The sequence below is a fragment of the Scyliorhinus torazame genome, chromosome 10, assembly GCF_047496885.1.
Source record: "Scyliorhinus torazame isolate Kashiwa2021f chromosome 10, sScyTor2.1, whole genome shotgun sequence".
Classification (NCBI taxonomy): Eukaryota; Metazoa; Chordata; class Chondrichthyes; order Carcharhiniformes; family Scyliorhinidae; genus Scyliorhinus; species Scyliorhinus torazame.
Window position 1 is genome coordinate 6,845,940 of NC_092716.1, and position 12,152 is coordinate 6,858,091.

The following is a 12,152-nucleotide window of genomic DNA, read 5'->3' on the forward strand; positions in this document are numbered from 1 at the left end:
GGTCTCACCCCCACAACCCAAAGATGTGCACGGGACGGAATGTTTGTTTCACCCAAAAATATATTTAATTTACTCAGAAACTGACTAGTATGTATTAATGAAGTTATTAAATAGTAGATATCGAAGTCATTTTAATGATTTTTTAAACCCAGTTACTTACAGGTAGAGGATTGGATGCCTTTGTTAAACATGCTTATTTTTTCAACAAAGCTTTCTCAGTCCAACTGCTCCATTAATCCTTCTGTCATCCCTCTATTCTCAAATCTCTCCTCTCCCTTCTCCCCTGTATAAGGGAGTTGAGGATTATGGGGTGCAGACGGGAAAGTGGAATTGGGGCCACAGTTAGACCATCTTATTGAAAGGTGGAGCAGGCTTGATGGGCTGAATGGCCGCTTTCTATTTCTTGTGATCAATTGGGCTCTACCCTTCCCTGAATTGTCCTCGTTACGTTCTCTTCAAGAACGTATCTGACGTTTTGTTCAGTTCAAGGTCGAATGGCCTCTAGCCGGACTGTAACTTCCTGCAATTTGATGGATCCTGCCGCTTGGACTCTCTGGTAATCTATTTTTCAGTAACCACCTCCCTGTTTCCCCATTGTGCACTCTCCTTCATGGCAAGACAGGCTTGCTGGTTTAGCACATTGGGCTAAACCGCTGGCTTTTAAAGCAGACCAAGGCAGGCCAGCAGCACGATTCAATTCCCGTACAAGCCTCCCCGAACAGGCGCGGAATGTGGCGACTAGGGGCGTTTCACAGTAACTTCATTGAAGCCTAATTGTGACAATAAACGATTTTCATTCATTTCATCTGCATAGCGCCTTTCACAAATTTAGAGTGCTTCTAAGCCAGTGAAGAACTTCCTGAAGTGCAGTCACTTTTAAAATGCAGCCAATTACATACAACAAACCGATAATGACCAAATAATCGGCTTTTAATGATGTTGGTCGAGAGAGAGATGAATCTTGGAGAGAACACCGGAGAGAAAAAGTGGAATGAGATCTTTTACGTTGATCTGAGAGGGCTGACAGGGCCTCTCAGTTTTAGAAGAGCCTGGAGTCCAGGAAAGTCCCAGGAGGTCGATGGAGAGTGGCTGACCTTGCTGGAGGTGGTGTCTGCCATTGGTGTTTCAACAAAGAATTAGGAATACTCACCGCTCCTACTTGCGATGGTTATTAACTGACTCCTGCTGGAAAGTGCAGTTGCCTGGCATCAGATGCGGCGATGCACCTTGCAGTCAAATAGCCTGTTGACACGCACCATCATGGATTATGGCTGCTTGAGACATTGTACCATTGGATGTCTGGTGGCCACAGAGATCTTTGCAGCAAATATTAGTGGGGATGGGGGGAAAGGGGAAGAAAGCAGTTGCTCCATTTAGCTGCAGTGGTCCATACAATGTAATTTTGCTGTTTAATTGCCTTTCCCGTTTATTTTGCAGATTCTGCACAGAATTCTCAAGGACAGTTCAGAAACTTCCAGCAGGATCCAGGGCAACAGTATGTGGCTTTCCGACCCCAGCAATCTGCTCCGAACCCAGCGCAGCCACAGGCATTCCAGTATGGTCAGGTATGGCAAGTGGCATTTCTGGGCTTTTTAACCATGCTGCCTGCCACACAGTCAGAAACGAGGGACATTATCCGACCCAAAATTAAACTTTGCTGCTTGTTTTGTGACACTTGCCAAGCCCCCTTCACTCTCCAATCTTGTACTTACTGGCGCACGTTGGTTTGCTCGCAAGCATTGATTCAAGTTTGAATGAGTGACTATTCTGTACTTATGGCCCCGAGTCCTACAAGTGGTGGAAACTCGTCTCTGTGTCTACGCAATCAAATCGTTTTGTAACCTGATCACCCCCTCAACCTTCAGCCAGCCCATTCATTCATTAGTAAATCTTTCTTTGTATCTTCCCCAGTGCCTCCGTCTCCCTTTTAAAATACGGTGACTGTTCACAGTACTCCCAGTTTGATCTAATCGGTAGCACAGTGGTTAACACTGATGCTTCACAGCGCCAGGGTCCCAGGTTCGATTCCTGGCTTGGGTCACTGTCTCTGCGCAGCCTGCATGTTCTCCCCGTGTCTGCGTGAGTTTCCTCCGGGTGCTCCGGTTTCCTCCCACAAGGCCCAAAAGATGTGCTGCTGTTGGGTGAATTGGACATTCTGAATTCTCCCTCCGTGTACCCGAACAGGCGCCGGAGTGTGGCGACTAGTGGCTTTTCACAGTAACTTCATTGCAGTGTTAAAGTAAGCCTACTTGTGACAATAATAAAGATTATTATTATTAAATGAGGTTCTGAACAGGTTTAACTTAATGTCTCTGCTTTTCTATTCTGTCCTTCTTGAAATGAATTTTGGTGTTTATTTGCTTTTCAACTTATTAACCTGTGTATCCTATACCCTGAGATCTTTCTGAAGTCTGTTTTAACCTGACAGCTCCAGATCAAATATTATCAACTAATTTATTTTATTAAATTATCTTGCCTGTTGTTAAAGGCGCTAGAATTATCCAAGTCTTTTTCTAAAATAAGTTTAGAGTACCAACTTATTTTTTTCCAATGAAGGAGCAATTTAGCGCGGCCAATCCACTTTCCCTGCACATCTTTGGGTTATGGGGGTGAAACCCACGCAGACACGGGGAGAATGTGTAAACTCAACAGGGACAGTGAGCCGGGGCCGGGATCGGACCCGGGACCTCGATGCCATGAGGCAGCAGTGCTAACCACTGCGCCACCCCAATGATCCAAGTGTTTCTAGCTTTCATGACCTCCTCTCTAAATCCCTCTGCTTCACTTCCTAGGGATATGAAACAACTTCTCCAGCCCTCTCTTCCTTAGCCACACTTGGTTACCACACCCTGGACAGTGGGATAGGGGCTCTGATCTTGGACTAGCAATCCAGAAGTCAGGAGGTCAAATTCCACTTCAGCACATTGTGAAATCTGGTGATTTGTGAAATTGGCATCGGATATGATGGGCATGGAAGTAACTGGATTGTTTACAAACCCAGCTGATTCATCAATGTTCTTCAATGAAAGGAAACTGCTGTCATTGCCTGCTCTGGACAACTTTTGTCTTTGGACTCTATTCCCCCACCTTGATGGGTTAACTCTTGATGCCTCTCTGATGCTCAGAGAGTTTTCTGCTTGTATATAACTGCAAGTTTGTTGTCTTTTTAACCTTGTTCAATGTCCCTGACTTGAATTACCCATGAAACATGACCACCAGTGCTGAGCCAGCTCCCTCCATTCCTCACAAAGACGTTGATTCCCAGGCTGTGCCAAGCTACATGGTCCCTTGTCCCTGGCAGTTGAGGGACTTTTTTTAGTCATTCATCACTGGCTCAGCCAGCATTTATTGCCCACCCCTAATTGCTCTTGATTTGAGCATCTTGAAACGTCATTTGAGAGGGCATTTCAGAACTAACCACATTGCTGTGGATCTGGAGTGCCATGTAGGCCAGACCAGGTGAGGACGGCAGACTTCCATCCCTAAAGGTGTTATGGGAGCGTCCCTTTAAGAAAGGGCGTGTCTTATCATATGGCTTCAGTGATGTCATTGTGTGGGTGGAGCTGGGCTGTGGCTCTGAGTTTTTACTTTCGCTTTGAGTTTTGGAGCTGGGCTGTGGCTCTGTGAGATTTTACTTTCGTTTTTCACATTTGGCTGCTGTGGACTCAGACAGAGAAGTATTTTGGCCTGTCTCTCTATTTTCAGTTTTAACGAGTTATTCCAAGGAAGAAACCCAATGATTATAGTTACCTGTTGTTTTGTTAAAAAGGGTCTTTTGGTTTATTGGATCTTGTTATTGAATTGGAACAGTTAAGGGGGAATTCATAAAGGGTTATACATAGATTACTGTAGCTGGTGGGGTATTTATGTTTGTAGTTGATAATAATAATTATTGTGCGTGTTTATACAAACGTTAACAAAATTCTTAGAATAAAGCTTGGTTTTTTTTGTTAAAAGCGCCTTCGGAGTCTGTTGAATAGCCCCTGAAAGTCAGGCTCTCCTCATCCTAGCCAAAAGCAATAAAGTTATAGGTCAGGTGAACTCCATAATATACTTTGGAGTTTTCTAAACCCTGGCCCATAACAAAATTGGCGGCTTGTGGGATAAAAGTCTATCTTTCCTGATTGGGTTGGCTTAGAAAACTTAAAGACAGTGAGAGGTGAGCATATTTGTGTTTGCTTTTCAGACGTTGTATTCAGGTTTAAATAGGGACTGTGTTGTGGACAATGGCTCTTTCAGAGGCCCAGACTTTTTTGGGGGTGGAGAAGGTCACGTGCAGTACCTTACAAAATGGAGACTGAAAAAAGGCTTTTAGATTTGGCAAAAACATTGCAGTTAAAATTGCCTGACAAAGTACGAAAGAGAAGAGGTAATTGCGGCGGTAGCTGAGCATTTAAAATTGCCTGAAACACAGTCAGAATCATTGGAAATGGCAAGAATTCAATTACAGATCAAGCAGCTTGAACGTGAAAAAGAATTAAAGCAGCTTGAGCACGAAATAAGGGAAAAAGAAAGAATAGCTCTCCTAGCAGAACAAAATTGAAAATAGAGAGACACGCCAAAATACTTCTCTGTCTGAGTCCACAGCAGCCAAATGTGAAAACAAAAGTAAAAACTCACAGAGCCACAGCCCAGCTCCAAAACTCAAAGCGAAATTAAAAGCTCACAGAGCCACAGCCCAGCTCCACCCACACAATGACATCACTGAAGCCATGTGACAAGACAAAACCCTTTCTTCAAGGGACACTCCCATGACAGGACATTAATGAACCTGATGGGTTTTCATGGCAAGCAACATTGTGACAATAAGCGATTTTCATTTCAATGGTTTCAAGGTCATGGATTTTGGACTTATTTTAATTCTGGATTTTTATTGGATTTGTGTGTGTGTGTTCATTCCAATTTACTGTGTAACTCAAATCTCTCTCTTTCTCTCCTAGGGAGCTCAGTATGGGGGATTTCAGTGACACTCCACCCTCAGGATGTGAAGGTTTAAACTGTCAATGGACTGCTTCGTACTGTGGACACTTTGTATTCTGATAATGAAAGTTTAAATTGTGTTTCTCATTGTTGAAAACAAAATTAACATTGCGGTTTTCCTGAACTGTTTTGAAAAAGTTTTGACCTGGTCTTAGCCATCAGTGTAAAGAAGGGGCCGTAAACTCAGGCCAAACATCCAACGCCGATTTACGCCCAATTTCCACCAATGCTGACCTGTTTGACGGGGAGCTTGTTGTATATTCCTAAATCTTATTCACCTCTTTCCTGAAAGTCCTGACCCTTACTGGGACTGAGTTCCATTATCCCCTGCCTCTTCCCGCTCTTCCCCCTTTCTTCCTCTGGGAAAAAGGTGAGGGAGTCCCACTTTATATTTGATTTTGCTTCTCCCCTGTTGGCACCAGCACCAACCAGGTCTTGCCTCAAGAGACTGCTCCTTTCGTAGCTGGACTTCAGAGACTCAAAAATGTCCGCACTGAAGAATCTCACCAGCCCCACTTGGAGGTCGAGTTGTCATACGGATCCAGGCGGTTGGATGCACAGCTGCCAATGGTGGAGTTCAGCAGGAGACCTTTCTGCCATCGTGCCTGTGCTCAGCCCTTCAATGAACAAACCCATTAGCCCCACTCCACTGCTCGTTCCCTATCGCACTGCAAATGTTTCCCCGTCAAATATTTATCCAGCCCCCTGTCAAAAGTTACTGTTAAATCTGCTTCCATCAGTATTTGTGGTAGCACATTCTAGATCACAACAACTGGCGGTGATTTTAAGATTCTCCTACTCCCCTCCTGATTTTTGAACCCCTCCATCAAATCTCCCCTTCACCTTGTTTCTCAAAGGCGAACACCCCCAGCATGTCAGTGCATCGTACCACAAGCAGTGAGTAAACAATACTGGGGCGCCAGCCAGTTCCGTAAAGCAGTTCCAGTTGCATTGAGCTTCCCTCGTTTCCCTCTGTTTGGAAAGGCAGTGAGAGGACTAGTTGTGTTGTTTCTGACACAACTCTGCCACGGTCATTATGGTCGTGGTGAACTGGACCAGCGTCTCAACAGTTTGACAGAGAAATGCCTTTTCTTTCTAAACCGGTTGTAATTTTATAATGGGATTCCTTTGGGTATTTGTGGGATTTTTAACATGACATGAGTTGGGTAAAATTATTGTGTACTTTGAAGGAGGTGGACAGCAAGTTGGATTTACATGTACAGGGAACCTTATGGAATGAAAAAGGGTGATTAGTTAATTGTCTGTGCAGATTTCTGATTATTAAAGTGTTTTCTATGTTGACTTGTGAAAATTCTACTTAGCAACAACGTGAGCATTGACGTAGTGCCTTCAATGAAATAAACCTTCTCCAGGCCTTTCTTGGGATCCTAACCAGACAGAAATTGACATTGAGCCCAGTAAGGACAGTTTAGGAAAGATATTCTGGCATTGGGGGCAGTCCAGGGAAGGTTCACTAGGTTGATCCCGGGTAGGGAGGGATTCTTTTTATGAGGAGAGGCTGAGTAGGTTGGGCCTGTGCTCATTGGAGTTTAGAAGAATGAGAGGCGACCTTATTGAGACATATCGGATTCTCGGGGGGGGGTTTGGCAGGGTCGATGCTGAGAGGTTGTGTCACCTTGTGGGAGAGCCTGGGACCAGAGGGCAGAATCTCAGAGTAAGGAGTCACCCATTTCAGACAGAGATGAGGAGGAATTTCTTCTCTCAGACGGTAGTGAACCTGTGAAATTCTTTACCGCAGAGAGCTGTAGAGGCTGGGTCGTTAAGTATGCTCAAGACAGATTTTTAATCAGTAAGGGAATCAAGGGGTAAGGGGATAAGGAGGGAAACTGGAGTTGAGGATTATCACGTCAGTCATAATCTGATTGAATAGTGGACAGACTCAATGTGCCGAGTGACCTGCTTCTACTCCTCCGTCTTATGGTCTAAGGAGATATTATGACAGGAGACGAAAACCCTGGTCAGAGGGTTAGGTTTTAAGGACCATCTTAAAAAACGAGGGAGAGGTGGAGAGGCAGAGCAGGTCAGGGGAGGGAATTCCCGAGCTACGGATCCAGGCGGTTGGATGCACAGCTGCCGATGGTGGAGCGATCAAAATCGGGGATGCACAAGAGGCCAGACCTAGAGGAGTGCGGAGATCTCAGAGGGGTGGACGGCTGGAGGAAATCGCAGAGACAGGGAGGGGCCAGGTCGTGCAGGAGTTTGAAGGCAAGGATGAGAAAGAAAAAAGGACAAAGAAATGTACAGCACAGGAACAGGCCCTTCGGCCCCCCAAGCCTGTGCCGACCATGCTGCCTGACTAAACGACAATCTTCTGCACTTCCGGGGTCCGTATCCCTCTATTCCCATCCTATTCATGTATTCGAGGGCAGCACGGTAGCATTGTGGATAGCACAATTGCTTCACAGCTCCAGGGTCCCAGGTTCGATTCCGGCTTGGGTCACTGTCTGTGCGGAGTCTGCACATCCTCCCCGTGTGTGCGTGGGTTTCCTCCGGGTGCTCCGGTTTCCTCCCACAGTTCAAAGATGTGCAGGTTAGGTGGATTGGCCATGATAAATTGCCCTTCGTGTCCAAAATTGCCCTTAGTGTTGGGTGGGGTTACTGGGTTATGGGGATAGGGTGGAGGTGTTGACCTTGGGTAGGGTGCTCTTTCCAAGAGCTGGTGCAGACTCGATGAGCCGAATGGCCTCCTTCTGCACTGTAAATTCTATGGTAATCTATGATTTGTCAAGATGCCCCTTAAATGTCACTATCGTCCCTGCTTCCACCACCTCCTCCGGCAGCGATTCCAGGCACCCACTACCCTGTGTAAAAAAACATGCCTTGTACATCTCCTCTAAACCTTGCCCCTCGCACCTTAAACCTATGTCCCCTAGTAATTGACCCCTCTACCCTGGGGTCTGACTATCCATTCTGTCTATGCCCCTCATAATTTTATAGACCTCTATCAGGTCGCCCCTCAACCTCCGTCGTTCCAGTGAGAACAAACCGAGTTTGTTCAACCTCTCCTCATAGCTAATGCCCTCCATACCAGGCAACATCCTGGTAAATCTCTTCTGCACCCTCGCTAAAGTCTCCACATCCTTCTGGTAGTGTGGCGACCAGAATTGAACACTATACTCCAAGTGTGGCTTAACTAAGGTTCTATACAGCTGCAACATGACTTGCCAATTTTTATACTCAATGCCCCGGCCAATGAAGGCAAGCATGCCGTATGCCTTCTTGACTACCTTCTCCACCTGTGTTGCCCCTTTCAGTGACCTGTGGACCTGTACACCTAGATCTCTCTGACTTCCAATACTCTTGAGGGTGCTACCATTCACTGTATATTCCCTACCTGCATTAGCCCTTCCAAAATGCATTACCTCACATTTGTCCGGATTAAACTCCATCTGCCATCTCTCCGCCCAAGTCTCCAAACAATCTAAATCCTGCTGTATCCTCTGACAGTCCTCATCGCTATCCGCAATTCCACCAACCTTTGTGTCGTCTGCAAACTTACTAATCAGACCAGTTACATTTTCCTCCAAATCATTTATATATACTACGAACAGCAAAGGTCCCAGCACTGATCAGAAAAATCCAATCAGAAAAACACCCTTCCATTGCTACTCTCTGCCTTCTATGACCTAGCCAGTTCTGTATCTATCTTGCCAGCTCACCTCTGATCCCATGTGACTTCACCTTTTGTACCAGACTGCCATGAGGGACCTTGTCAAAGGCCTTACTGAAGTCCATATAGGCAACATACACTGCCCTACCTGCATCAATCATCTTTGGGACCTCCTCGAAAAACTCTTTATCAAATTAGTGAGACACGACCTCCCCTTCACAAAACCGTGCTGACTCTCGCTAATACAACTTTAATGTTGAGGTGTTACCAGGTGGGATAAGGTGAGGTTTATGGAGGGCCTAAGGTGACAGGGGCACTGTCTGTTAAAAGGTTTTGTGGCACTCTATACTCCCACACATTTACCTGCAAATCTTCTGAGCTTCCTTTGTGTGACGGACCCAAGTCCCTTGCCAGTGTTGTTCTGGTCGCTGAATAAACGCTGTGAGGCCGATAGCAGTGAGATCCCAGTGCGGTCTCACAGGATCTTCAAATGATGATCGGGTCAAGGTAACACCTGGTACTGGGCCTAACTAATCAGGAATGCCTTACTCGTTCCTTGTGTTGGACCAGAAGGAGGTAGAGGTATATTTTTAAGGCAGAGATCAATAGATCCTTGATTGACAACGGTGGGGGTTAGGCAGGAATGTGGTGTTGAGGCCACAATTGGATCAACCATGATTCCATTGAATGGCGGAGCAGGTTCGAGGGGCCGACACCTGTTCCTGATGTGTCCGTTTATTTGTGGGGAGCCTGGAATGTGCTTACGTTGGGTAAGATGGGTCACAATAGGACTCAGCTGTTATATTTCCTATGCTGCTCCCGAAACACACCTTTGCAGATGCTCAATAACTTGGTTCATGCTGGAAGAATTTAACCTGAGTGCAGTAAGTAAAGAAACTTTGTACGTAAACTTGCACATTCTCCAAACCTCTCACAAGCCGTAAATTACTTTGGGAGTTACATTCACACAGAGTGGTTTTAAAATGTATTCTTTTATGGGATGTAAGTGTCACTGAGAAGGTTCAGCTTTACTTGCCAATCCCTGATTGCCCTTGAGCTGAAGTGGCTTTCATAGAGTCATAGAATTTACAGTGCAGAAGGAGGCCATTCGGCCCATCGAGTCTGCACCGTCCCTTGGCAAGAGCACCCCACTTAATCCCACACTTCCACCCTAACCCTGAAATCCCACCTACCCTTTCTGGACACTTAAGGGCAATTTATCATGACCAATCCACCTAACCTGCACTTTGGACTGGGAGGAAACCGGAGCACCCGGAGGAAACCCACGCAGACACGGGGGAGAACGTGCAGACTCCGCACAGACAGTCATCCAAGCTGGGAATCGAACCTGGGACCCTGGAGCTGTGAAGCAACAGTGCTAACCACTATGCAAACGTGCCATCAGTTAACCCCATTGCTGTGGATCTGGAGCCAGATGCAGGCCAGACCAGGTTAGAATGGCAGATTTCCGAGGGCGCGCAGTGGTGAGCAATGCTGCCTCACGGCGCCGAGGACCCGGGTTTGATCCCGGCTCTGGGTCACTGTCCGTGTGGAGTTTGCACATTCTCCCCATGTCTGCGTGTGGCTCACCCCCACAACCCAAAAATGTGCAGGCTAGGTGGATTGGTCGCGCTAAATTGCCCCTTAATTGAAAAAAAATGAATTGGGTAATCTAATTTAAAAGGAAAAGAATGGTAGATTTCCTTCCCGAAAAGACATTAGTGAACCAGATTGTTTTTTACAACAATTGGTGATAGTTTCATGACTAGCTTTCAATTCCAGATTTAATTAACTAAATTCCTGTGCTGTCAGCTGCTGTGGTGGGATTTGAACCAGTATCCTCAGATGGTTAGCCTGGATTTCTGGTTTATTTGTCAAGTGACATTACCACGACAATTAGTGCATACCGGTGTATATGATCAATATGAACCGCCTCCCACCCTTCTCCATCTCCCCCTGTTGTGACGGCTGGGATGGGAGGATTGAGCAGCTTATCGAGCCCCACTGCTCCACACGTCGCACTATTTGTTTAAACGTTTAATTCACTCACCAAAATGGCTGATTATTTCCCTTCGCTGCTATTCGACCCAGGATAAAAGAGACTTTAATCTGACTTCTTTCAATCAACTCAGAATGATTGATTATTATAAAACAAAAGGTCTTCTTAAAACAATGTTGCAAGGACTAGATACACACAATTGTACTCTGGATGTATAACTGACCCAGTTAAAAAATATCTCAGCGCGGGCGCACACACACGAGAATTATTTTATTCTAGTTTTGAGGAATATGTTGTTCTGTAAAGAAGGCTGTGTGTGTAAATTATTTAATTAAGCTGGGAAAGGATTAATGCAGACATTTTGTGTCGCAGAGTTGAGGGAAAAGACTGAAGGTGCTAGATGCATATGTTGGTAATGAGACAAATTGGTTATAGGTAAATAGACATGGGGCAGAGATTTGCATGAGGAGATACATGGGGATATGTGCCAGCTGTTAACATTGAAAGGGAAGTAACAAGGCTTTTACAGCTTGCAAATGTACCAGAAGTAATCAAGAGAAGGTTTTAAATTTTATTTGACCTGAAAGTGCAGCCACTGAAAAGATTACGGGCACGATTTAATGCGCAAAAAATGAGTCATGTTTTGGGCGTCCATAGTGGGGTCTTTCATGGCACCTGCAGCGCAGAGAATGACCCCGCTATCAAACGGGGCTTTATTTGGCCTCAGCGAGGAACGCCCTGCCAAGGCCTCACTTACCTCACTTCCTGCACTGACGCTCAGCTCGTCATTTTAAAATGATGCCATTTTTAAATGCTGCTTCAATCTCTTGACCCCCCCCCCAACTCGGATACCCCACCACAGCTTCCAGAGCCCCTCCCCCCCCCCCTCCTCCCACTGCCCCAATTTGCCTCTTAGGGGGTGCTTGAGCTGCCCCCTCACCCCACCTCTTCAGGGCAGGGCACCCCCAGGCCCAAGCCCTAGCACGGGTAACCTGGCAGTGTCACCCATGCACCCTGGTAATGCCAGGCTGGCAGTGCCAAGGCACCTGGGCGCCAGCGAGAGTGCAAGAATATTGCCCTGCCCAGAACCCGACCACACAAGGGCCTCCAATGGTCTGAGAGAACCCCCCCCCCCCCTGGTCCGCATTTGTGTGAACCGCACCATAGCGAGGTCTCCCTGGCATGGACGTTCATTCCCGGGCCTCAGAAGAACCGGGCGCTGATGGGCCTAATTGCTCACTTAAATATGTTCATGGGGATCTCGCCCAGCAATATTTAACAGCCTCGCCCCATCATCGAGTCCGGAGTGACATGGCCATCCCATCGCACCCGAAATAATTTTATATATTGAAACGGTTAAGTTCAAAGAAATGTTGACAATGAAATTGTAGATGAACCGTTAAAAAGGATATTTAAGGAGAGATGTTGAGAGCTTTGGAATGGGTTGCACGAGGAAGACCTGTTGGGACTAGCTCAGGGACAGCTCTGAGCTGGGAGAAGGTGAAGTTTGAATCAGCCATCCAGTTGAGCCAGAGAAGTCTC

The 12,152-nt window shown here is 46.3% G+C and overlaps 1 protein-coding gene across 4 annotated transcripts in view; it reads left to right on the forward strand.

The window, feature by feature from the left end:
• The window catches only part of LOC140430329 (protein SSXT-like), a 44,672-nt gene extending 38,390 nt beyond the window's left edge, over positions 1 to 6,282 (forward strand). For all 4 annotated transcript variants that reach the window (XM_072517777.1, XM_072517779.1, XM_072517778.1 and 1 more), the window contains exons 8-9: positions 1,438 to 1,565; positions 4,941 to 6,282. In XM_072517777.1, coding sequence (XP_072373878.1) covers positions 1,438 to 1,565; positions 4,941 to 4,967 — 155 coding nt within the window. In that variant the 3' untranslated portion in view covers positions 4,968 to 6,282. The remainder of the gene's footprint in view (positions 1 to 1,437; positions 1,566 to 4,940) is intronic.
• Positions 6,283 to 12,152: the final 5,870 nt, after the last annotated feature.